The 23303-nt window shown below is 40.7% G+C and overlaps 1 protein-coding gene and 1 long non-coding RNA gene across 2 annotated transcripts; both read right to left on the bottom strand.

Moving 5' to 3' along the window:
• Window positions 1-7458: 7458 nt before the first annotated feature.
• LOC134761088 (uncharacterized) lies at window positions 7459-8355 on the bottom strand. The gene has a single exon (XM_063722426.1). The coding sequence runs from the start codon at window positions 8353-8355 to the stop codon at window positions 7459-7461; it is 897 nt and encodes a 298-aa protein (XP_063578496.1).
• A 6592-nt stretch (window positions 8356-14947) lies between these two features.
• On the bottom strand, window positions 14948-22335 carry LOC129058606 (uncharacterized). The gene is made up of 3 exons (XR_008523822.1): window positions 22240-22335; window positions 21980-22133; window positions 14948-15077 (listed from the first exon to the last, which is right to left on the bottom strand). It is a non-coding gene; the product is annotated as an uncharacterized LOC129058606 (long non-coding RNA).
• Window positions 22336-23303: the final 968 nt, after the last annotated feature.

Genomic DNA, 23303 nt, shown 5'->3' with positions numbered 1-23303 from the left:
ACTCTTTCACTCCCTCTGCCCCAGGAGAGGTTTCTTGTCTGCCTAGTGAATTTGGGAAAAGATGGACTGAGTTTGCTGGCCTCCTCCTTTTTCTTTCTGGGAGCTAGCTGCCTGCAGGGCACATGCCCACACTGTTTGTGACTGGGTGAATTTGTCTGCCTGATCTTAGTGTTCATAAATAGGAAGACCATTTGCCTACAGATACAAGCTACATCCTCCAACTTAGATGTTATCAGTAATAGAGGTGATATTTTGGCCCTGGATATTCTTTGGCCTTATTTCTCAGCTTAAGAACTTGGGTTGGTTATTTATTGGGTTCCCTTTTTAAGACTCCTAAGGGATACACAGGGAGAACACTCTGGTTGCTGAAACTCCTGGGGTAAGTGGGTGTGTACTGACTTTTTTCTTTCTGGTGCTCTCATAGTATCTTGTGGCATACCTTAAGTATCCATATTGCTGTTGTTTACAAAGCAGAGACTAACACATGCTTCATCTCTATGGCTCCACTGTCCAGCAAACATCCCAGTAAATGTAAATATGCAACAAAGATCCCCAGTAACCCTGTCTCTACTAAAAATACAAAATTAGCTGGGCGTGGTGGCTCATGCCTGTAATCCCAGCTACTTGGGAGGCTGAGGCAGGAGAATCGCTTGAACCTGGGAGGCGGAGGTTGTGGTGAGCTGAGATCGCGCCATTGCACTCCAGCCTGGGCAACAAGAGCAAAAGTCTGTCTCAAAAAAAGAAAGAAAGAAAGAAAGAAAGAAATCCCAGTATGGCAACCAAGATTCCAAGCTGGGAGGCCCAAATCAAAGTAAAGGGCACAGAAATAATCAAATGCGGGAGATCATAGGAGAGGGACTGCATTTCTGAGCACCACACCTAAACATTCAGAAGCACTAATTGTCAGAACCAGCTCAGCAAAGCTGACATTCTGCACAAGATTCAGGAAGCCGAATGGTTCAGCTCACTAAGGCAGAATTGCTCTGATATTGCTTGGGCAGAATGTGACTGCTCTTCAAACTGAAAAGGTCTGGAAACATTTTCGGGTGACCCCAAAATTAAAGTTCCGAATCCTGGGAATTCTTATGTCCCCAAACTACATGTAAAATTTCAGTCATCTGTTAAGAAACATGTGTGTTTGAGCAAGTAAAGGGTGGTGCATCTTCCAAACATTGCTCAAGACAACTATTAGGGTTTGTGGCTTAATTTTATTAAGATGTCAGCAACGGTGTAGAAACACAGAACCGAGTTTGGCCCTCTTAGTTCATCACTGAAGGAGTAAATATTTTTGTCTTCTTTCATCCTCACTCTGCTCCCTCCCTTTTCAACTGGATTGATGTGGATTATGAATAAACTTGCCCTCCGTTTTTGAGAAAACGACATCTGAGTGAGGTGGGTCTTAAGAAGCCCTCATGAAAGTCAAGATGTTTTGAATGGTGTCTGAGCTCCCAGCCAGCCTCCTGAAATCATATTATCTGAAGTCCCTTGGAGTTTCTTTCCTGAGGACAACAACAACAGTCTATTTATTGGTTTCAGTTGCTATGAAGTGACCATCCTGCAGAAGTGAGGCTGTTGCCCTTAGCTACACATTTCTTTGTGGGAATAATTTTGAATCACACAGTACCAAATCAGCAGCTGGGCAAGGCACAGACCCTGATGAAATATTTTCCTAGTGTTAGCCTCCTTTTATAAGACAGGTTGTGGCTAATTCAGCTTAGAAGTGATGCATGTCACTTTTCAATCAAAGAAAAGGGCTGACTTTATTTTAACACTATCCTCTTCCCTCTCTAGTAGGGATTTGCTTATTTTTATTCTGCCTTCCTGAGGTGTGTTAGTTAAAATACTAATCCAAATCTCCAGAATAATTTTTTTCCTGATCATACCCACCTTACATGGTTATTGAAAGGATTATAGGGGATAATGTACAGAGCACACTTAAGCAATGATAGGCAGTGCAATTATAAGTGTGGTTGTTGTTATTCTTATCCCAGAGAAGAGAAAGCTCGAGGGGGCTGGTTTCTGTTTTCAAATCATGAGTGTTTTTGTTTTATCCCCTCTCCTCTGATCTCACCCCATCCCATCCCATCTCATTCCATTGGTTCCATAGATATTTAATATCCGGACTAAGTGTTGAGTACATTTCTATTTTGAATTTCATTTGCTATCTTCTAGTACTGTTAACTGTATGATCTCTCTTTTGTTTGGCATTTCACCTTCCATTTTGAGAGTAATCTGCAAGTTTTGATATTTACTTTCAACATAGATGCTCTCAATGTAATCAACTTTCCATTATACACCAACAAGATGCTTGGGGTGGGGGGGGGATGTCTTTATGTATCCTGTACTCTGAATCCATTTGCAGTCTTTTGTCTCTTTTTCTTAAAGCAGTTTCCAAATGCATTCTATGTCTGCTGATGTTTGAAAAGGCTGTAAAATTAAAGCTAGGCAATTATGAATACTATGAAAAAGGTTTTGACAACTTTTGGTGGCATTTAATTCAAGTTAAACTTCTCTCATTCAAAATAATAAGCATAATGTTACTTATTATGTAAATGAGGTGGCAAAGGCAGATGTTTTTCTTCCTGGTGCATTCACTGGGGATTAATACATACAAAAGCTGAGAAGGAGGGGCTGGTGTGCAACCTGGGAACTCGAATAAGGGTTGAGCAAGAGGAAAGATGATTACTCTTGAGCTGTGCTGTTCAATAGTGGAGCCGATAACCACATAAGGCTATTTAAATTTAAATCAATTAAAATGAAATAAAAGTAAAATTCAGTTTCTCAGTCATATTAGCCAATTCATTTGTTCAATAGCCACATGTGGCTGGTGGCTACTTATTGAAGAGCACAGATAAAGACCATTTCTATCATTGTAGAAAGTTCTACTGGACAGTGGTGCTAAACCTAGAAGGGTTAAAACAAAGGAAAGGATGCTTGTAGATTCCTCTACAATTGGAACTTTACGCATAAGAGTTCCACAAGGTTCTCAGAATGGAAGTACATCCACGAAGAGCCAAGAGATGTAACAGTTAGGATTAAGTGGCTGGTATATCTTTTTGTATATCACAGGGATACACTATAGCTGTGCTTCTCAAACTTTAAATGTGCATACATATCACATGGGGATCCTAAGGTGCAGACACTGATTCAGTAGGTCTGGGGTGGGGCCTGAGAGTCAGCATTCATAAACAGCTCCTAGGTGATACTGATGAGCACCCAGGTGATGATCTGTGAATTGCACTTTGGGTAGCAAGGTGCTAAAGCCCTTAATAGCAGAGACTTGATTTACAGCAACATCCCTGAAGGTGGTTAACCAATCTGACACAGGAATCTTTAATTACTGCAGGCCGGTGCCAGGGTACATCTCATAGCCACTTAAAATTGAATCATTTCACATCGAAGTCCTGCTGGAGATAGCAGAAGCTGCTGTCATGTTACCAAGAAGGAAAAATGGCTCATTGGAAAATACTGAATACACTAATTTGAATCTATGATAATTGGGATAGTACTCTACCTTTCTAGTTCTCCATTTTTGCAGATTAAGAACTTTTTTTTTTAAACTAGCATAGAAGAAACTGCTGCTCCATGGAAACACTGATTTGCATACATAAAAATTCAGTCTATAGACATCCTTCTCAACCTTGTCTGCACAATTGGAATCACCTGGGGGAACTTTTAAACATTAACATGTTAGATTTCACCCTCAGACATTTTAATTTAATTGATTGTGGGGGAGGAAATCGTGTTTTTTGAACACTCCCCAGGTGATTCTCACATGCAGTAGCAGAGAATCTTTGATCATAGCAGTGGATCTCGAACTTGAGTATGCATCAAAATCATGCCTTGTGAAAACATGGATTGCTGGATCTCACCTCTAGAGTTTCTGATTTGGTAGGTCTAGGATGGACACTAGAGTGTGCATTTCCAACAAATTCCCAGGTGCTACTGCTGCTGGTTTGGGAATCACACTTGGAGAATCACTCACAGACTTACAGCACTGTTTCTCAATCTTGGCTACATGTTGTAATCACCTGGTGAGGTTTAAAAACTACTTGTGCTTAGATCCCACCCCAAATATTCTGATATTCTGATTTAATTTTTCTGGGGCCTAGTAGTCTGGGCATTGAAGATTTTAAAAAGTTTCCCATGATTAAAACTTGAGAAACATTAATGGTAATAAAGCAAACCTATTAGGTCTGGGGACTAGAAGCACTGGCTTTACCTGGATGTTAGAAATTTAGACTCTCACACCCAAACCCAGACCTGCTGAATCATAACCTGCATTTTGACAACATTTTCCTGGTGACTTCATATACATTAAAGGTGAGAAGTACTACACTAGATAGCCTTTTAAAGTAACAATTTGTTGATCTGTGTGATTTAAAGAAATTCTTGTAATAATTTTTTATAGTCCCTAAAAATATTGGGGCACATAATTTGGTCCAAACTCACTCCAAATTATTGTAGCTTTATTAGATTGCCACTGCACAGACAAGCACTTGTCAGCTTCTGTTTGCCTTGCAACCGAAGACGTTAGTTATCCCAGCAGAAAGAAACTGTGGACTTTCAAGTCTCAAGTAGAAAGAAAGTCAAGAATAACCAAGTTTTTAAGAAACTAGTTCCACATATTTTCATCAAGTTTATTATTCAAGACAAAGTGCTTTTTAGGTTAATGCCTTTTGATTTTAGAAAACTGTATGCTTTTATTACCAGAGATACAATATAGATAAATTCTTTTTTTTTTTTTTTTTTGGAGATGAAGTCTCGCTCTTGTTCCGCAGGATGGAGTGCAATGGCGTGATCTTGGCTCACTGCAACCTCCGCCTCCCAGGTCCAAGCGATTCTCCTGCCGGGGCCCCCGGAAGCAGCTGGGATTGCAGGCACCTGCTAACCATGCCTGGCTAAGTTTTGCATTTTTTTAGTTGAGACGGGGATTCACCACGTTGGCTAGGCTGGTCTAGAACTCCTGACCTCAGGTGATTCACCTGCCTCGGCCTCCCAAAGTGCTGGGATTACAGGCATGAGCCACCGTGCCCGGCTGATAAATTCTTAATTTATGAAACTTTTCATTATGCATCACTAAGATCCTGGAGGATGAGAGGTGGTGGGGAATATAATGTCTTAAAAAAAAAGATGCTAAATTGTGTTTTCCTAGTGAGCCTTTCTTGGTAGTATTTTAGGGAAATAATGAGTGCCCATAGACGATTATAATGTAGAAAGACCAACCATGTGATGTGCCAGAGCACTGGCTCTTAAACTTAAATGTGGTAGGAATCACTTGTTAGATGTAGATTCTGATTCAGTAGGTCTAGGGTAGGGCCCAAGACTTTGCATTTCTAACAAACTCCCAGATGTTGGGAAGCTTCTGGTTCATGGATCATACTCAGTAGCAAGGAGTTAAGAGTGACTACTCTCCCAGGACACCTTTTTGTAAACTCCCATTTCAGTGACTCGAAAAATCAAGAGGTCTGGTATAAATAGGAAGAAGGGTAATGTTGTTGAAAGTGCTGATTTACTAATTTAAATCATTTGGGAAGAGAACGTCAAAGGTCAAAATTATTCATAGACCTATCATTAATGGAAAGTTAATTGAGAAATGAAGAGTCATTTAAGGCAACTGCAAAATAGTAACACAAATACCTCAGATGACTAGTAGGGCAAAATTTTCAAAATGTTGCAAGCTGTCTTCATGCTTGAAGTAGCAATTTACATGCATAATTAGGTGCAATCAACAGTTTTGAAATGTAATATATTTTCCGAGTCCATATTTACTTGTGACAGATGCTTTAAAAAAACTGTCCCCCAAAAATAGAGGGGCAGAAGAAAGGAGAAATATTTGCATTTAACAATAAGAATCTTTAAAAGGACATGTCTAAATTTAGAACAAATATAATTGAAGTATTGTATCTTTATTTTGATTTAATCTTCATTTAAGCCTTGAAAGAAGTTCACAAACGTATTTTGGAAGTAGCAAGCATGGAAGAATAATAACTTACCAGTCAGCTATTCCTGCTGCTGTCTGAACTGACATGTGATTTTTATTGCTACACTGTAGGAAAAAAAAAAAAAAAAAAAAACCTGACAAATTCAAACCTTTATTGCACAAAATATTATTGACTTTCTTCCTGTCTTCAGAAGGGGCTTCATTCTCTAAAAATACCAAATATCTTTTAGGAAATTTAAATAAAGGTAATTTAAACTGGTAGCTTCTTTTTTGTAAATCAAGGTCTTCAGATGAACACTCAGTGTGAACTTATATCATCTTACTGTTCTCAGTATAACAATGTTAGGTGCTTGCTATGCAAAAAGACACTCTGCTAAGCACATTACACATATAGTCTAATTTACCATTATAAACGTTCTATAATGATTCTTGGTTTATTACCAGGTACCGGGGAGGAGCTCACTCTATTTTCAACAATTCCCAATTTAGAAAACGAACTTGAAATGTGATTTTTAGAAAATCTGAAGAGAAAGAGAATGGGTAATTTGGTCCCTAAACTTTTTCTTCTTTTTCAAAACCTTGTTCACATTGCATTACCCAGATTGGTTGTCTACACTGATGAAAGTGGCAATTAATTTCTGTCACACATGCAGAGTCAGATTAAAAGACAGCACTGAGGAATACAACCTAATGATGTGTTCTTGTGTAACCGCATCTATGGGACAGTGTGTCTTGATATGTAAAAGTTGTGTTTAAGTTAATGCAAAGCATTCATGGGATGAGCAATGCAATTTTCCAGTTTCATCAAGCAAGTGTGATCTGTGATATATGCTAGGGGAAAAAAGCCATCCTCTGCTAAGAAACGCATGAATAGTTCATTAATCTGCTGATCCATTTGGGAGCATTATGGAATTCAAAGCCCAGAACAATGGGCTCTATTTAATATTGAACAGGTTCTTGATAACCCGCCATTTCTCTCCAGAGCTGCTTGAAGGTCCCTCCTGGACGTGCAGAGTTGCAGTGGCAGTTCCCATGAAGTTGTAAGCTACTACCCAGGATCAAGTGGTGTTAAATCGAGAAGTCATCCTGTTCACCTGACTAGTGGTGAACCCTGATTTAAGAATTTCCAAGTCTACCCTCGCCATCTCTATTTAAATTTATAGACGCAACGCACTGCCTGCCCTGGGGTCACTACCGAAGCCTCCTGGTGGAGCCCTGCCCTGCTGAGGACGCTCTTCCAACACAGAACTCACCACCAAAAAGAGACGGCGCCCAGCTGGCGCCCGCCCCGGGCACATTGCAGTAAATGCCTGGCAGCGACTTCTCGCTTCTCCTTCCTCCTACCCCATCGACCCTCTGCTGCCGACCTTTACGCCAAACTCCGGCGCGCCGCGAGACTCGCGTCCTCGCTGTCCCCGAGGGGCCCCACCCCTTCCCGGTTCTAACCTGCGACCTGGCCAGAGGCAAGGGTAGGTCGACTTCCTGCCCGGAATTTGCCGTTGGTTTCTCCTTCTCTACTCCAGTTCTCTAGTGCAGGGCTGTGAGGCGCGGAGCCGCCAGCGGCGGAACAGACCCCGGAGCGGAGCTCTGGGATACACACACGCGCAGCCCGGAGGGACTGACCCCGGAGGCGCGCTCGGCCGGGAGAGGGAGGGGACCAGGGCCAGCGCGGAGGCGGGGGTCACCTGGGGTTGGGGGTGGGCGCACCAGCCCTCCGCACGCTCCTCTCTTTCTAGTCCTCGCCGCCACCACCTCGCACAGGTCGGAGATCCCTCCTTTCCTTGGCTCCTTTGCGTTGGGGAGGGGGTAAGGCTGAGGGTCGGCGCTTGGTCAGCGGGCGGGAAGGTAGATTTCACTTGCACCTGACAGTCCCTATTCTTGCCAGTTTCGCCGGGCAAAGCCCGGCGACCAGGTTGGTTCTTCCAGCAACTTTGTTCAGAAGGTTGGTAGGGAGGAGAAACGCCAAGGGGCCCCAAGAGACGCTGGAAAGCGGCTAGGAGCGTGGGCCGGGCTGGAGAGCAAGTCCCCAAGCGGCCCTGAGGCTGGGAGCGCGGCTGGGAGGCGCCGCCGCCGCCGCCGCCGGGATGCGCTCTGCTTAGCGGGACTGCCGGGGGCGCCTGAAGGCCAGCGCTCCAAGGACACGCGGCCACCCGCTCCTCGCGCTCCCCGGCCCAGACGCCGCCAGGGCCGGAGCCGAGCAGGCGAGCGGAGCTGCGGGGAGCGCGGGCGAAGGGTGGCAGAAGGGAGGGCGCGCGGGAGGCTGCCCCTCTTCGGCGAGCCATGCGTGCCACGGGCAGCTGAGTAGCTGCCGGGCGCCGCTGCCAAGTCTCCACTCCGCTTTTGTCTTGCCCTCCAGTGAATGGGAAGATGGAGATGGATGTTGAGGGAGTTTCTCCGCGCCCGGAGCCCATCCCCCGCTCCCAGGGGGCTGGCGGAGCCTGCCAGGCGCCGCCACAGCCGCCCCAGCCCCAGCCGCCACCGCAGCAGCTGGCTCAGGATGAACTGCCCGGCGAGAGTGCAGGCGCTGAGGACAGCGACGATCCCGAGACGAGACCCAACGGCGAGAAAGGAGAGAGCAAGGTAGGTCCACAGTGTTGGCGCTGTGATACCTTTTGAACAAAACGAAGGAGTTGCTGTCGTGGCTGTCACTTTAACCCCTCCGCTCCCCAACCCCCTTCCCTGGTTTGTGTGGGGGTGGGGGTGGCAGATGTGAAGAAGGCTTAAGATTTAAGGGAATCCATGGGCGATAGTGACTTTCCGAACTGGAGGGTATGTGCAGAAGTCTGTCCTGGTTTCAGTGTTCAGCGGTGTGTGCAGAGAAAAGTCTTCTGATACATGCGGTGTGATGCTCTGGGCAAGCAAAGCACCTCAGTAGAGCAGTGATGAGACCTTTGCTTGCCCACGCAGTATAACTGAGGCTTATTTGGATGATATAGGTCTAAGAGAAGCATTTCTTTAGGAGCTGACAAGTGGCTTCTGAGACTCCTTGGAAGGTGGTGACATCAACCTAAAGATAACAATGGGAGCAAAGTTTGGCTCATTTGCAGAATGGAGTGCCCTGCTTAACCCCGCTCTAAGCTGGAGGTCCTCCTCCTGACCTGGCATCCTCCTTCTAGGAGGGCAGGGATCAAGTGTCTGGCAGCAGACGAGCCCTACAAATCTTCTGCAGCCCTGCTGTGTCATTGTAGACCAGGGGATAGCTGCTACTTGCTGTGGAAAGAGGAGTTCTTCAGGTAATTGGATTCTAGTAAGAAATGGCTTGAATGTTATTTTCTGGTGCTGATGTCTCTTCCGATGAGAAAATTGTAAAGTAGAGGAAATGGCATAGAAAATACTGCCTTGGTAGTATTAGTGGGGTGTGTTTATTACAGCTTTGTCTCTGAGCAGTCTTCCTTCACACACTCGGAGTTTAGTTTTGTGGAAGCTAATGTTGCTTTGTTTTATCTGTATAAAGTGTACACTGTATATTTGTTAATATATTTTGAAACTGGCTGGCAATATTGGGGAAAAGTTGGCTCAACAAATCAGACTATTGGAACCAAATGAGTCAGTCAATCTATTTTCTCACTTTTGCTCACTTAAGGAAGAGTGCAGGAAAATGGAGTTAGAAAGGAATTGTGTGTCATGAAGTGCCCCTTAACAGAGGTTGCCTTGGTTTCTGTTAGAGCTTTCCTAAGATACTAGTGGATTAAATAAATACTGGAAACATGTCGGGACCACGTTGAATTGCTGTTCTGTGTTTGGAGACAGGCTCACTTAAGTTCAGATTTGCAAATGTTCAGAATTGTTTTGCATTTTGAAACTGAGCTAAGAATCAAAATTGTTGTTTATCTTCCAAAATCAATATTGTTATTTAAATGACAGTTTACCAAGGAACTAGAATTTGAACACACTCTAGATGCGACCGGGTTGCCTTACAAATGCATACAAGATTTACATTGTGAAAACTATGATGAATTTTAATATTCCGATATCCTCAGCTTTCCAGTCGCTCTTGATTTCATGAATATTTAATTTTGTCATGACTGCATATTTACTACTTTAAAAGACTGTGCTCAGTTTTATGAAATAACCATAACTGAGCATCATATTACCTAATTGAACTTTAAGTATCTTTTGCAAAATAGGTGTGGAGAATAATTAAAATATACAGCCAGTACTGCCATTTCCATATTGTTGATTCATACGCCCTGAGCATGAGAAATTCCTGCCATCAGCAAAAATCTGTGCTTATTTGTTTCCCTTTGATGCACGATGCAGACTGTCTAATGTTCTACCGGTTGTGAGGAATAAGGAAGGCAATGCACTAGAAATATGACAGCAGGTGAAAAGAGGACTGAAAGCGGGTTGATTACATTTAGTTAATTAGCATGTTCAGATAATTGAGTATTCTGATGATGTGATTTGCTTCATGTTTGTCTGTAATTTCTTGAGGTGGAAACAAAATACTACTTTTTTTCCCTCCAGGTGTTTGTCTTAAAAAATTATGTTGCATCCTTCTCTTAACCTAGAAATCAGCTGTGTTAACCCTTTGCTTGCCTCTGATACTGTCCTACTGGTTCTTTTCAGTCTGAGGAAAACTGGTATAAAGTGAAATGGGGTTTTATCAAGCTATTTGGGGTGAGGTGGAGGAGTTTATCACAGTATGGTTTTCAAACAGTAATGTACAAACATAATGTACCAGATGATTATGTTTTCTTTTCATTCATGAGAGCAATAAAATACAAATTTCAAAAACTGAATTATTTACTTTAACTTTACCTTAAGGGTATTATAAGTAGGACATGAGTAGATATGCCCCTTGAAAATAGAGTATCAGAGACTAATGGCAATTTTTTTTAAGATTCTGCTTTAGGGCCATGATTTATTCTCATATGAATTTATCTCAGTTGTCTTATTGGAAAAGGAATCAGAGCTTAGTGCCAGATCAGCTTGTCTCCTAAATTGCAGGTTCATGGTCATATGTCTTCGGAAAGTCTATGAAATAGGAAGAGAGGTTAGAAAACTGGATCAGTCAAGGGACTTTTTACGCCCAAGTTTCATGATGTGACTGGTGCTTTCTGTCCTAGAATAATGTTTCCTGATTCTTCTCTAGCAAATACTCTTCAAAGAAATATTAAAGCAGCTGCATATTATATTGCTTTGATTCCATGAACTGGGGAGGAAACAGACCTGAAATAGACCATCTATTCTTCCTCTGTGCTTTAAGGCAGGTTTATATTAAACCCTTACAAAAAGCAGCCTCTTCTCTTTGCAATGACATCCAAAGATAATATTGTAATCACCTTTGGTGACCTAGTGAGATATTTCCTTCTTGTCTTAGCAAAGAAGATTGAATGATCATGGTCCTTAAGTAAGAGACCTTCAAATTCTTGAAAGTGCTCTTGATTCTGAATTTGATCATCCTCAGAACTTTCTTAGAAAGTTTTTTGCAGGCTCTAAATATTGCATCCTTTCATTGCTTTTTAAAATTCTTCTGAAATGCTTTGGTTATACCAAATAACTCTTAGATGGGTGTTTCTGAAACTTTCTTTGGAAAAGTTAAAAAATGTTTCTTGTGTCGAGGACCTGCACTCCAGTGTCTTATTCCCTCTATATTATAAAGTTACTTATGCAAATGTGGAAATTCTTCCCGTGATCTGATCCTAGATGCTAAAGAAAAATGATCATTTGTTTCCTTCAGGTTCATCTCTTTCATGAATATATGAATGTTGCTTTCTGTCCTCCCTTTTACTTCCTTCCTCCCACCCTACGCCCACTTCACCTCCCCTCTGCCAATACTATTTACTACAGTGTTTTATATAGAAGGTATGTTTATGGCCCAGATGTGAAGCATTATAACCAAACTCTCTTTTTTGCTCAGCTCTTATTAAATCCTTGGTTTGCAAGGTGTGTTATTCCCATGGCTTTGGATTAGAGGAACTCTGTACTGTTGCTACCAATGACACATCATTGATGAAAATGACTCAATTCTCACTTCAACTGCATTCCATCAGTAATGCTGTTCTAACAGTGATTCTTTAGGAGCATACTGTAGGGACTCTTACAGAGCATGTCATTACATTTTCAAAAGCCTTTTATTTTGGAAATAAATGTACATTTATAGAAGAGATGCAAAGATATATCCTTTGCCCAGTTTCCTGTAATATTAACATCCTACATAATCAAGGTATGTATATTACTATAAAGAAATGAACATTTGTACAAAACTACTAGTTAACTTGTGTAGTAAGATTTTTTTTTGAGTGAATGTGTAACATGTAGTTGCTTTCCATTCTATTCTTTTAGTCTTTAAGGTGGTCTTTATACCTGAAAGGCTCTGTGAGAGGGTATTTAAGAGTCAAATTTAACTTCTGGGTGACTATTTCTCCCTTTTATCTGTTGAGTAGGAGCAGCTTGCAAAGTGCAAAGTTGGAGGTCCCAGAAGTTCTGCATCAACTGCAGTGAGCCCTGGGGGAGTTACAACTTTGGCAAAGCTCTTGAGTGCTGTTAACGTGTGAGGAATAATGGTCTTCCTTTTTTGTTTTAACCTGAAAAACATTCCTGCTCCAGGTAAGATAGGGTTTGTCAGTACACAGAGGACAGCAAAGTCTCAAGTGGCAGGCAGAGGATAAAAGGCAATGGATAAATTCAAGGTAGTTCACTTTGATGCCTAACCCCTTGGGTGATTGTTTCTGGCAAGAAATCTAATGGAAGTCTTTTTGGTTTTACATTGTATATTAGCCAGGTGAACTCTGACTTCTGGCACAGAAGCAGAAATGTGTCCACAATAGGTAGGACGTCAATGTGATTAAAACTGTTGACTGTGAAATTAAAAAGACACCAGTTTGATCCTGGCTTTGTCTTTTATTAGCTCTTGACCTCAGACAAGGTCTTAACCTTTCCAAAGCTTAACCTTTCATCTGTAAAATAGGAATAATTATAAATTATTTTACAATAACCATCTATGGTTATTGTATGGCTCGAACGAGATAAAAGGTATAGAGTTTTTGATTCAGTGCTTCATAGGTAATGGCTGCTCAATAATAGTGAATAAATTTTATGAGTTGGGGCTTCAAGTCTCCCTAATTTTTTTCAGTTTACCAGAGGGTTCTGGGACTGGAAATGACACAGACATACTTTTGTACAGTCAAACCAAGTTGCTGCTCATCCACCTGGTTTTGCCCTGTGGTCCTTAAGATGTTCTCAGGTCTTGGTGGGCAGAAGGTTAGCAAATAGTTATCCTGACTTGTCAATAGTCTGCTCTTTTCTCATCAGGAAAGCCAAGAAAGAGCAGGATGAAAAGTCCCTATATCCTACCCCAGGCCCCAGAAATATGCCTAAGACACTAGGAAAGCAAATGGATTACTCTGCTTTTGCACATTTTATTTATGGCTTTTCCAGAAGATTAGGTGGCAAATCTTAAGACTTAACAAATGATTGAGTTAAAAAATTGTATCTATTAGGACTCTTTGGTTGCAGGAAATAGAAACTGACTTTAATCTGAGCAAAATATTGTAAAATTTTAAGGTAATTACAAAATCAAAGGGAAAATGACAAAACTAGTTTTGGGGAAATGCTGACACAAGAGTTGCTCAGATTTAAGTAGTAGAAAGTAGTGAAAGGTTTCTTAAGGGCGCTGACATAAGAAAAATAAATCCTAGCCATTTTTCGCCTTTATGCCACTCTGCTCAAGACCTGGATTTTATGGGAAGGTTATCTAACTGGCCTCTCTTGGGTCAGATAGCTGCTTCTTGGCCAGGGTAAGGTGGGAATCCTCAATGCAGGTTCCTTCAAATTGTTTCTTTTGGATGGGGTTTAATTCTTGGAAAAAAAATCATGGTGCTGTTACAGACCAAAGAAAATGGATATTAGTTGCCAAAACAACCATTATCACCCCTTTCCTAGATAGAGAGAGGCAGAGAGAAAGAATGAGAAAGAGAATGAGAAAAAATGAGAGGGAGAAACAGATATATTTAGACAAGAATCTGGAACATTTTGTAGCATTGTACTCCTACCATTTTAAAAGGAAGAATACAGAAGAAAGTATGGAATCTATCACGTACTTATGTGCAGGAAGAAGGGCAGAGAACTTGATCCTTATTTATTTATTTATTTATTTATTTAGACAGAGTCTTGCTCTGTCACCCAGGCTGGAGTGCAGTGGCGTGATCTCGGCTCACTGCAACCTCTGCCTCCCGGGTTCAAGCAATTCTCCTGCGACAGCTTTTGAGTAGCTGGGATTACAGGTGCGCGCCACCACCCCTGGCTAATTTTTGTATTTTTAGTAGAGATGGGGTTTCACCATGTTGGTCAGGCTGGTCTCAAACTCCTGACCTCGTGATCTGCCCGCCTCGGCCTCCTAAAGTGTTGGGGTTACAGGCATGAACCACTGCACCTGGCCGATCCTTATTTTTATATGCAAAAGGAGACTCCTAGAATTAGGAAACTGGACTGGAATGTGTATCCCACTGGGTCTCGTCTACCTAATCTCCTTTCTTTATTTTTAAATAGGAGAAAATGGAGGTCCCATAAGTGATTTGCCCAAAGGCAGAGCTGGCACTTGAATACTTTTTAACCTGGAACATGCATCCAGGTGACATAAGTCAAAGTCTCTCCTCTTCTTAGGAAACTCTAATCTTCTCTGAGTTTTTCTATGGTTACATGAAACACTGGGAGTCTGCTTTAGAATTTCAGAATTCTTAGTTTCTCAACTTATAAAATGAGATCAGCAGCACACATCTCCTGAACAGATAATCTGACAATGGGTGCAATTGGGCCCTGATGTTTTAAAATACAGACCTTTCATGGTACTCGTGTCCTTTAGAATAAAATATATTAATAATTTTTGTTGGCCTGTAAATTAAAGCAAGTTGATTTATTGCTCAAATTTCTAAAGCTTTTTCTTTGACCTTTGAATTTACATGTCAAAATGTTTCTGTCCTCACATTTGACCCTGTACCATACTGAGGAAGTCCTGTAGGTGGTGGAATCCTGGACAGTGTTAGTTTCTCATTTTTGGGTGGCAAGTGTGGGGAGTAAGTTGTTCATTCCTGGGCACACATTCTTCTGGCACCATGCCTGGCACATAGGTGCTCAATAAATAGTGGTTATGTTGAATTCTGCATTGATGCATTCAGTCAACATGTATTAGCTGGAATTGCAAAGTTAAAGAAGTTAAAACTCCTCCACAGTTCAGTGGAGGAGACACACGTATACACAGATCATCATGCTATAAGACGGTGAGGGCCGTGAAAGAGATGAGAATGAGAGGTATTGCAGAGAGGGGCTCAGCTGCCCTCCCTGAATGGAGGCTGCATGGAAAGGAGCCATTTCACCAGGTTTAAGAGGAGTAGGAAATGCAGAGCAAGAGCTTTCCAGATAGAGGGAATGGGTCAATATTTGGAATGGCTGAGACAGATTCAGAAGTTTGTCATAGAATTGAGTAGAGGTAATAGCTGGAGGTTTATTTATCATGAAGGCCTTGTAATGCCATGCCAGGAAGTTTGGACTTTATCTTATAAATAGGTTGAGAGTAAAACTTTGAGACTGTCATAGCAGTCTAACACTGTCCAGCAGGGGTTTCCAGACTTGGGAATTCCCTACATCGTAAATGTAAAAGAAAATCTAGATACAAAAATAGAATTAACTCCTGTTTATCGTATGACAAGAGAAGATATTACATCATTTCATAAATGAAGTGCATTTAAGCACCAAAAATGATAAATAAAATTTATGTCAGGATAGAGTAGCCTTTCTTGAGAAAGAATAGGTAGCAGCCTTAACTCAACCCTCTCCCAGCCCATCTCTCTCACATGCATCCTGTCTTATCCCATCATAGCCCATCACACCCCACTGTCCTCATTGTCCTCACTTCTCTGTAGACCTCTATGTACTTCCTTATGGATAGGGGGTTGGGAACTGCTGGGGGCACCCGTGTCAAGCCTGAGATTGGGCTGAGGCATTTTTGCTGAGTTTATCTTCTTTTTCTCATGGGCACAACCATGGCAGAGTTACTGTCAGTGGTAAGAGGGATTCATGTTCTTAGACTAGCCTATTGTTTTTACCTCTAAAAAGTAATTAAAAATAAGACATTCCTGAGCTCACTCAAAAACATAACTGGAGGCAGCAGGAGGAGTAGTGATTCTCGTAGCATATTCTTAAAAATTGAGGCCATTTAACATGTTTTGTAAGATAAAGTATTGACTTGTCTAACAAGCATTCCAATGAATAGCCAAACGAAATGAGACTGTGGGACACATAGAGACACTGCTCAGTGAGTGGCTCCTTTATTTCCTGAGATGCTTCCTAAATAATCAAAGGCACAGGTCAGAATTCATTTGCAAAAACTAATGGCTGGCTCTGTGCTGTCCATCAGTCCCATGCTTCCTCCTGCATGCTTTTCCCAGACTTGCAACCGCCTCCCCACGTTAGACCCTCTTGTTCTGTACAATGTTTTATTTTTATTTCTATTTTTTATATACTTTAAGACCCAGCAATCCCATTACTGGGGATATAACCAAAAGATTATAAATCATTTTACTATAAAGACACATGTACATGTATGTTTATTACGGCACTATTCACAATAGCAAAGACTTGGAACCAACCCAAATGCCCATCAATGATAGATTGGATAAAGAAAATGTTGCACATATATACCATGGAATAAAATCTGTTTTTTAAGTAAGATTAATTGCCATATAATTTACAGACAGTAAAACTCACCCTTTTTAAATCTGCAGTTTGGGTTTTGACAAATGTGTACACCTGTGTAACCACCACAATTAGGATGTAGGATGTTTCCATCATCCTCAAAGAGTTCTTTTGCATTCCTTGCTGCATAATTCCCTCACCTTTCCCCAGCCTTTTCCAAAATTTTCTGTAAAGTGAGTCAGATAGTATATAGCCCTTTGTATCCAGTTTCCTTTGCTTAACAAAATTTGTTTGATATCCACCCATTTTGTTGTATGTATCAATAGTTTATTTTTCTTACTCAGTAATATTTCATTGTATGGATGTGTACCACGTGTTGCTTTTCTGTTTACCTGATGTTGTACATTTGGGTTGCTTACAAATTTTTGGCTTTTATGAACAAAGCTGCTATAAGCTTTGTTTTGTGAGTGTGAGGACATTTTCATTTCTCTCAGATGAATTCCTAGGGATGAGATTGTTAGGTCATATAAGTGTGTGTTTAATTTTATAAGAAGTTGCCAATCTATTGTTAAAAGTAGCATTTTAACATTTCTATCAGTTCCAGTCCCTGAGAGTTCCAGTTCCTCCACATCATTGTGAACACTTGGCATGGGCAGTATTTTTAATTTTAGCTATTCAAGTAGATGTACAATGATATCTCATTGTGGCTTTAATTTGTATTTCCCTATTAAATAATGATATTGAGCATCTTTTTATGTGCTTAATTCCTATTTGTATGTTTCTTTGGTAAAAAGTCTGTTCAAATCTTTGCCCCGTCTTAGAAAAAATTGGGTTGTTTATATTCTTTATTGGGACAATCTATTATTTTCACATAGATTTAGGTTTCAGAAACCCTGGTGGAAGTTTGAGGAGATTACGAAGTGAGGGACATTTCGAGCTTTCTTTATTAGGGTTGTTGGTGAACTAGCATTTTTTGGGCATTTATCATGTGCCAGTCACAGAGCAAGGTAGATTCACATCAGGTGGTCTCATCTTATGCTTTACAGTAATCCTGAGAAATACCTATTATTAACCCTGAGGTCACACAGCTAGTATATGTCAGAGAAGGAATTAAATTTAAGTCTTCCTGATATACTCTTTCCACTCCCTCAGGTGTGACTCCAAAGCTTGTTCTCCACAACTGACTGGTTAGTTTCCCAGCCAAATCCCTTGCACTGCTCTGGGTGTTTTAAAAGTAGCCCTCAGGTGAAATAACACTGCTGGCACTGACATGCAAATCAGAACATTGAGCTTAAGGCAAAGAGAATGCTCCCAGTTTTATTTCAGTCCCGAAAAAAAAAAATCCTATCCATTTCAGAAGATAGAAAAGTGAGAGTTCTCCAGAGAAGTGGAAGGTCTGAGGTGTTCATTTACATGTCAGCACCCAGGGATGTGCATCTCTCTCAGCTAAATTGCACTGCTGTGTTACCCACGGGCCTAGGTTTGGGGTCATTCTTGGGAATTAGACCCCATTTTAAACCCCAGTTTTGTTTCTACAGGCTGTAAGGACCTTGGGCAAACCATATGAACACTCTGGTCTGGATTTTCTTATCAATAAAGATGATGGATAAGGTCTTCTTACTATACCTGAAGTTATAGGATTGAATTACTAGTAAGTTTACTAACTCATCTTAGTTTAACATTGAAAGTTCTCCATCTCAGGTAAACCAGAAAAGTTAGTCACCCTACTTACAGGATGCATGTAAAACATCTGTGCCTTTATAGGCTCTCAGGATATGAGAGCTGTCATTGTTGAATGTGCTTTGGGGCATTCAGTCTGTGAGTCTGAAAATGACTCATTATATTTCAGAACTAATGAGGCCCTATGAATGATTCCAGGTTCTTCAAATTGACTTTAAAAATAGTTCAAAGCAAGGCTCTGGATTTGAATTGGAGGAACAATATTACCTTTCTGAATAAGTGGCCATAGAACTTTCTGAGGCAGCTCCCCAAAGCCTCTAACCACAATGGAAGTGTGTTTTAGGATGCTAGCTGTGTTTTAGAATGCTAGTCTCCCTGGCTGGAGAAGGGAAAGCTCTTTGAAAGAGTGCTTTCACTGGCAGAACACAAATCAGCTCAATAATTTTTTCTTTAAAGTTGCATGGTTGGTAGAGTTTGTGTCATTAAGAATCTGACTCAATATTTCTCACGGTAACCCTCATTTGGGAAAAAAAAAAAAAAACTGCTCTTGTAGGAAAGAATGTGAGACTTGGATGGTATGACATTGAATCCTGGATCTGCCCTTTCTAACTGTGAACTCTTGGACAAGTCAAATTTTCTTTGAGTCTCAGTATCCTTTACTATTCAGGATCCTTTACTGTTCTGTCTAGACCAGAAACTCAAATTCAGTAGTGCATGAGCAAAGCCTATTGTAAATTCTTGCATGAATCTGAATGTATATCTGTCAGTCACTCTGGTTTTGTTGGATAAATGAGTCCTACTTGCATTCATGGTTTTCTGTTATTCTATTTAAGGAATTGAACAAAAGAACATCAGAGTTAAAGGAGCTTGGAGATAGGGTGCACAGGATCATGTGGTCATTCCTGAGAAGGATATCCTCAGATGATACTGCATGGGTTCGTATGCCCAGGAGGTCCAAGGGGCTGGATTTGAGTGGCAGGACACCACCAGGGGCCTCTTCAACTGACCCTGAAAACTTGCTCTCCTGCCTGTCTTGCTTGCTCTTTGGATGAAAGTAATAATAACCTTTTTAAAAATATATATACTTTGAAGATTTTTGAGCTCACAGTATCCGACCCTAAGCCTTTGCTAAAGCCATTCCCTTTGCTTAGAATGCTCTTCCTTCCCTCTCTTTCACTTTCTTGTCACCCAGTTAGTTCCTACTCAGCCTTCAAAATTCAGTTCAGTACCTCAAGGAAGCTTTCCCTGATTTGAACCTTTCCCTGCATACCTCATAAGTCAGGTTCCTCACATAGAGGGGAATAACACACACTGGGGCCTATTGGAGGTTGGAAGGTGGGACAAGGGAGAGGATCAGGAAAAATAACTAATGGGTACTAGGCTTAATACCTAGGTGGTGCAATAATCTGTACAACAAACCCCCATGATACAAGTTTACCTGCACATGTACCCCTGAACTTAAATTAGAAAAAATAAGTCAAGTCCCTATTGATGGGATATCACACATTCTTAGTTGCGTAATCTGTCTAATGTATGTCATGAGGATAGGGACAGATCTGTATTTTCAGGCAATTTCTCCAATCCTAACGTAGTAGCAATCATATCAGGGTACCCATTTTGATAATCTTTTATCTAAGACTTACTTTCTGGGACAGGATGGTCGATGTTCTTATGCAGCCCACATTTTAGTGGGAGAGAGAGATACTAAACAAGTAAACAACTAAATAAACATCACAGATAATAAACAACTAAAAAAAATACTTGACACCAGTGGCCCCTTAGCTGTAGGCACATATGCAGACCCCCTGTCTAACCATATTTATTCAAGACAGCAAACAAATAACCATAATCCAACCTGTTCTCTGGAATGGCCATGTATCTTAGCGCCTAAGAACCTGGCCTTGTCTACTTCTTTCTACTTTGTTTTCAGGGTTTAAGTTCTGCTCACCATATTGGCATTGAGAAATATGCAGCAAATGCGCCACCAGCTCCCTTCCTGGGTTCAGGTTAGTCATTGCAAACTAATCACAGCACTCTTTGCTATTGAGTTCAGCCTTCCCCTTGGAAGCAGGCATTCCTTAACAATCCATTGGAGGTGGTGTACAAGATGAAACTCTGGTGCTGTCCTTGCTAGGCTTACAGCTTTCTTAGCAATGGCTTCTCCCTTGCTTAGACCAGACACTCAATCTTCAGTGCTCCCCTCCTCAATTTCTAAACCTGAATTATTCAATATAATGGTCAAGTGACACATGTGGCTATTTACATTTAAACATGATTAAAATTTAATTAAAAATTCAGTCACTTATTTGCACAGCTCCATTTCAAATGCTTAAAAGCCGTAAGTCTAATGGCTACCATGTTGCACAATGCAGATATACAGTGTGTCTATTATTGCAGAAAGTTGTATAGGACAGGGATGTTATAGACTATGACTTTACCTCTCCTAGCCTGCCTCAGCTGTTGTTATGAGAAGCTGTGAAACAAATACTTTGACAAGGACGGAAATTTTATAACTTCCCTGGGTTTGCTTTAGGTTCTTGGTGACTTACAAATTGTTTTAGAATTACCAATATTGTTGTGTATAGAGGCAGCTTAGAGCAAGATCTCTTTCAAAAACTTTGGCTAGTGGGGTTACTATTTTTACTTAGGTATTCTCTTGAATCTTGGTATTTACCCTTGACCATTATAGAAAGTAGTCTTTGGTAAAGTGGTTCCAAGAGATGGCTTTTCTATTACTCAAGTTCAAAGCCTTTATTAGTGGGTAGTGGAACCACTGCCTGAAGCACCATTGACATCTCCCCTTAGCCATTTACTAATGATTGTCTTCACACTGTGGGGATTACTATAATGGTACTTATTGTCAGAATACACAGGCAGAGAAATCTTGCCAAGAGCCCAAATCTAATATCATCAAAGAGCCTCCATGCTTGCAACAACAACATAGGGAATAATTTTCAAATTATATAACGGATAAAGAATACTAAGTTACAAAGTTACACTCTTAAGGTGTTTATCCTATTCTCTTCTTACATCTTACTGAATAAAATTTCAAGTACGTTATGATTACTAGTGGTTTTAGGTATAGATAAATAAGAGAAAGAGTATATATGAAAAAAAGTCTGATAATAGATATTACCTTTTTAACCCTTCTTGTATTTCTTCTTTTAAATCCATGAGTGAGAAGAGTAATCGTTTTAAGATTGGAGGAAGGATTGGGGAGTTAGTCCTGAAAGATCCTGATATGAGACTTGCTGTGCCTTTGTCTGGCACATTAACTGTCAGCAGGAAAAGAGATGGGAAAATGCCCCCAGGGTGGATTTGGTGAATTTCCTCCCTGTTAGCTAGGATGAAAATTTGAATGACACCTTGAAGTGATCTAAAACTCTTATTTACACATCCAGTTAGCTGGGGGGGCCCTAGGCATCCCATTCAGGATGTAGCAATACATGGAAGACAGTGAGAGTGGGAGATGTCAGCCTTCTCTCCTCTATTTCAGCAGTGGCAGATAATCTGAACCAAGGAATGAGAATACAGTTGATACAGAGAACAATAATCAAGAAAGAAAAAGATATATAGCTAAGCCAATAAAAATGACATCTTTCTGATATTTTTACATACCATTTAAATAAGTATTAAAACATAGAGATACAGAAAGACTAATATATTTGCCAAAAGTTAGAGATGTAACCAAGGCAACCATAATTGCCCTTTAGTCATTACCTTCTTATTTCTTTATGTTTGAACTAAAGACATGAAGCTAGAGCTCATTCCAGAGTCCTGTGCATCAGGGAGTTCACTTTCACCACTGAGATTTACTAGTGAAAATATGGACTCTAGGTATCTATGATGTCAATAGCTTCAAGCAGCTTGAAACCTAGAAGGGCACATGAATAAGGAGCAAGAATGAGGAAAAATTGCTGTAACTCTTTGCTGTAACTATTGTGTCTTCCCATGCTCACTACTCAGAAATGTGCACTTACTTTCTGTATGTGATTGTAGCAAAAGCACTTAGCTCAGAGTCACGCCAGCTGGGAGTCACAACCTAAATATTGGGTGGTCACGTGTCCATTTGTTCTACTTTCAGTTTCCAGGCAATTTTGGAATTCGAAGAAACCTCCTTGTTTATGGCACCAGTTCCTGAATTCTATAGAGATTCAGTATCTGCAGCAATATCAACATGTCAGATTTTGCTTCTCTGGTTATGTGTCCTTTTAGTGAAGGAAGAAGAGGTAGAGAAAAAAGAAAACCCTTGAGGGACAAGCACTATTGAAGACCTAATATTTCACAGCTGCTGTGATGTTTGAAAATTTATGTGAAGTCTTTATTTTGATGCAACAATTTAATTGTGGCCTAGAGTTGAGATTTGCATCTCTGAGGCTATTCAATGTAGAGTTAAAACGATAAGGTAACACCATACACTTCACTACGTTGTTTAGTATTTTTATTTTTTTCATTTTTCTTTGGTGTCAGTTGTATAACAGCTGTCTGAAAAACTCCAAGTTCTATAAAGGGTTAATTTTGCACTGGGTTAGCAACTAAGGTCTAACCTTCTTCAGGGCTAGACTAAGTGTCTATTTGGTGTCAGGTAGGTAAAGCAGTCTGATGTTTGAGTTGAGAATCATATCACTCTCTAAAAACAGTCTGGCTTTCTGCTGATGATTCATCAGAAAAATGAGCATGGTAATTGAATTGGGGGTTGAAAAGGATCACAAGGAAAATAACCACATTCAACTTTTGGCACTGTCATGTGAAATCCTGTTAATGTGCTATACATAAAGCAATGATCTCTCAGAGTGGACTCTTTTAGCAAATGCAGGCACTTATTTTTTTTGCTCTGATCAGTTACAAGAGACTGTCTATCATTGCTGTTGAATTCGGGTGGGATTTGGAAACAGAATTGGAAAGCGAGTCTCTGAATGCCTGTGATGCCTTTTATATGTTGATCAGATTCTGGGAAAGAAATCTGGGTTCTAAAGGAAAAGATGACAACTCAGAGAAACTCGAATGGTGGAATTTTCTCAGAAAAGAATTGATCCTCTTTTTG

This window comes from Pongo abelii, chromosome 2 (genome assembly GCF_028885655.2).
Source record: "Pongo abelii isolate AG06213 chromosome 2, NHGRI_mPonAbe1-v2.0_pri, whole genome shotgun sequence".
NCBI lineage: Eukaryota > Metazoa > Chordata > Mammalia > Primates > Hominidae > Pongo > Pongo abelii.
The sequence above is the reverse complement of the archived record's forward strand: the minus strand, read 5'-3'. Positions and strand labels throughout refer to the sequence as shown.

What these genes read in the sequence shown, in the direction of transcription:
- LOC134761088 (XM_063722426.1), bottom strand. Translation starts at nt 8,355, where the DNA reads ATGGGCTCCGGGCGCGGAGAAACTCCCTCAACATCCATCTCCATCTTC.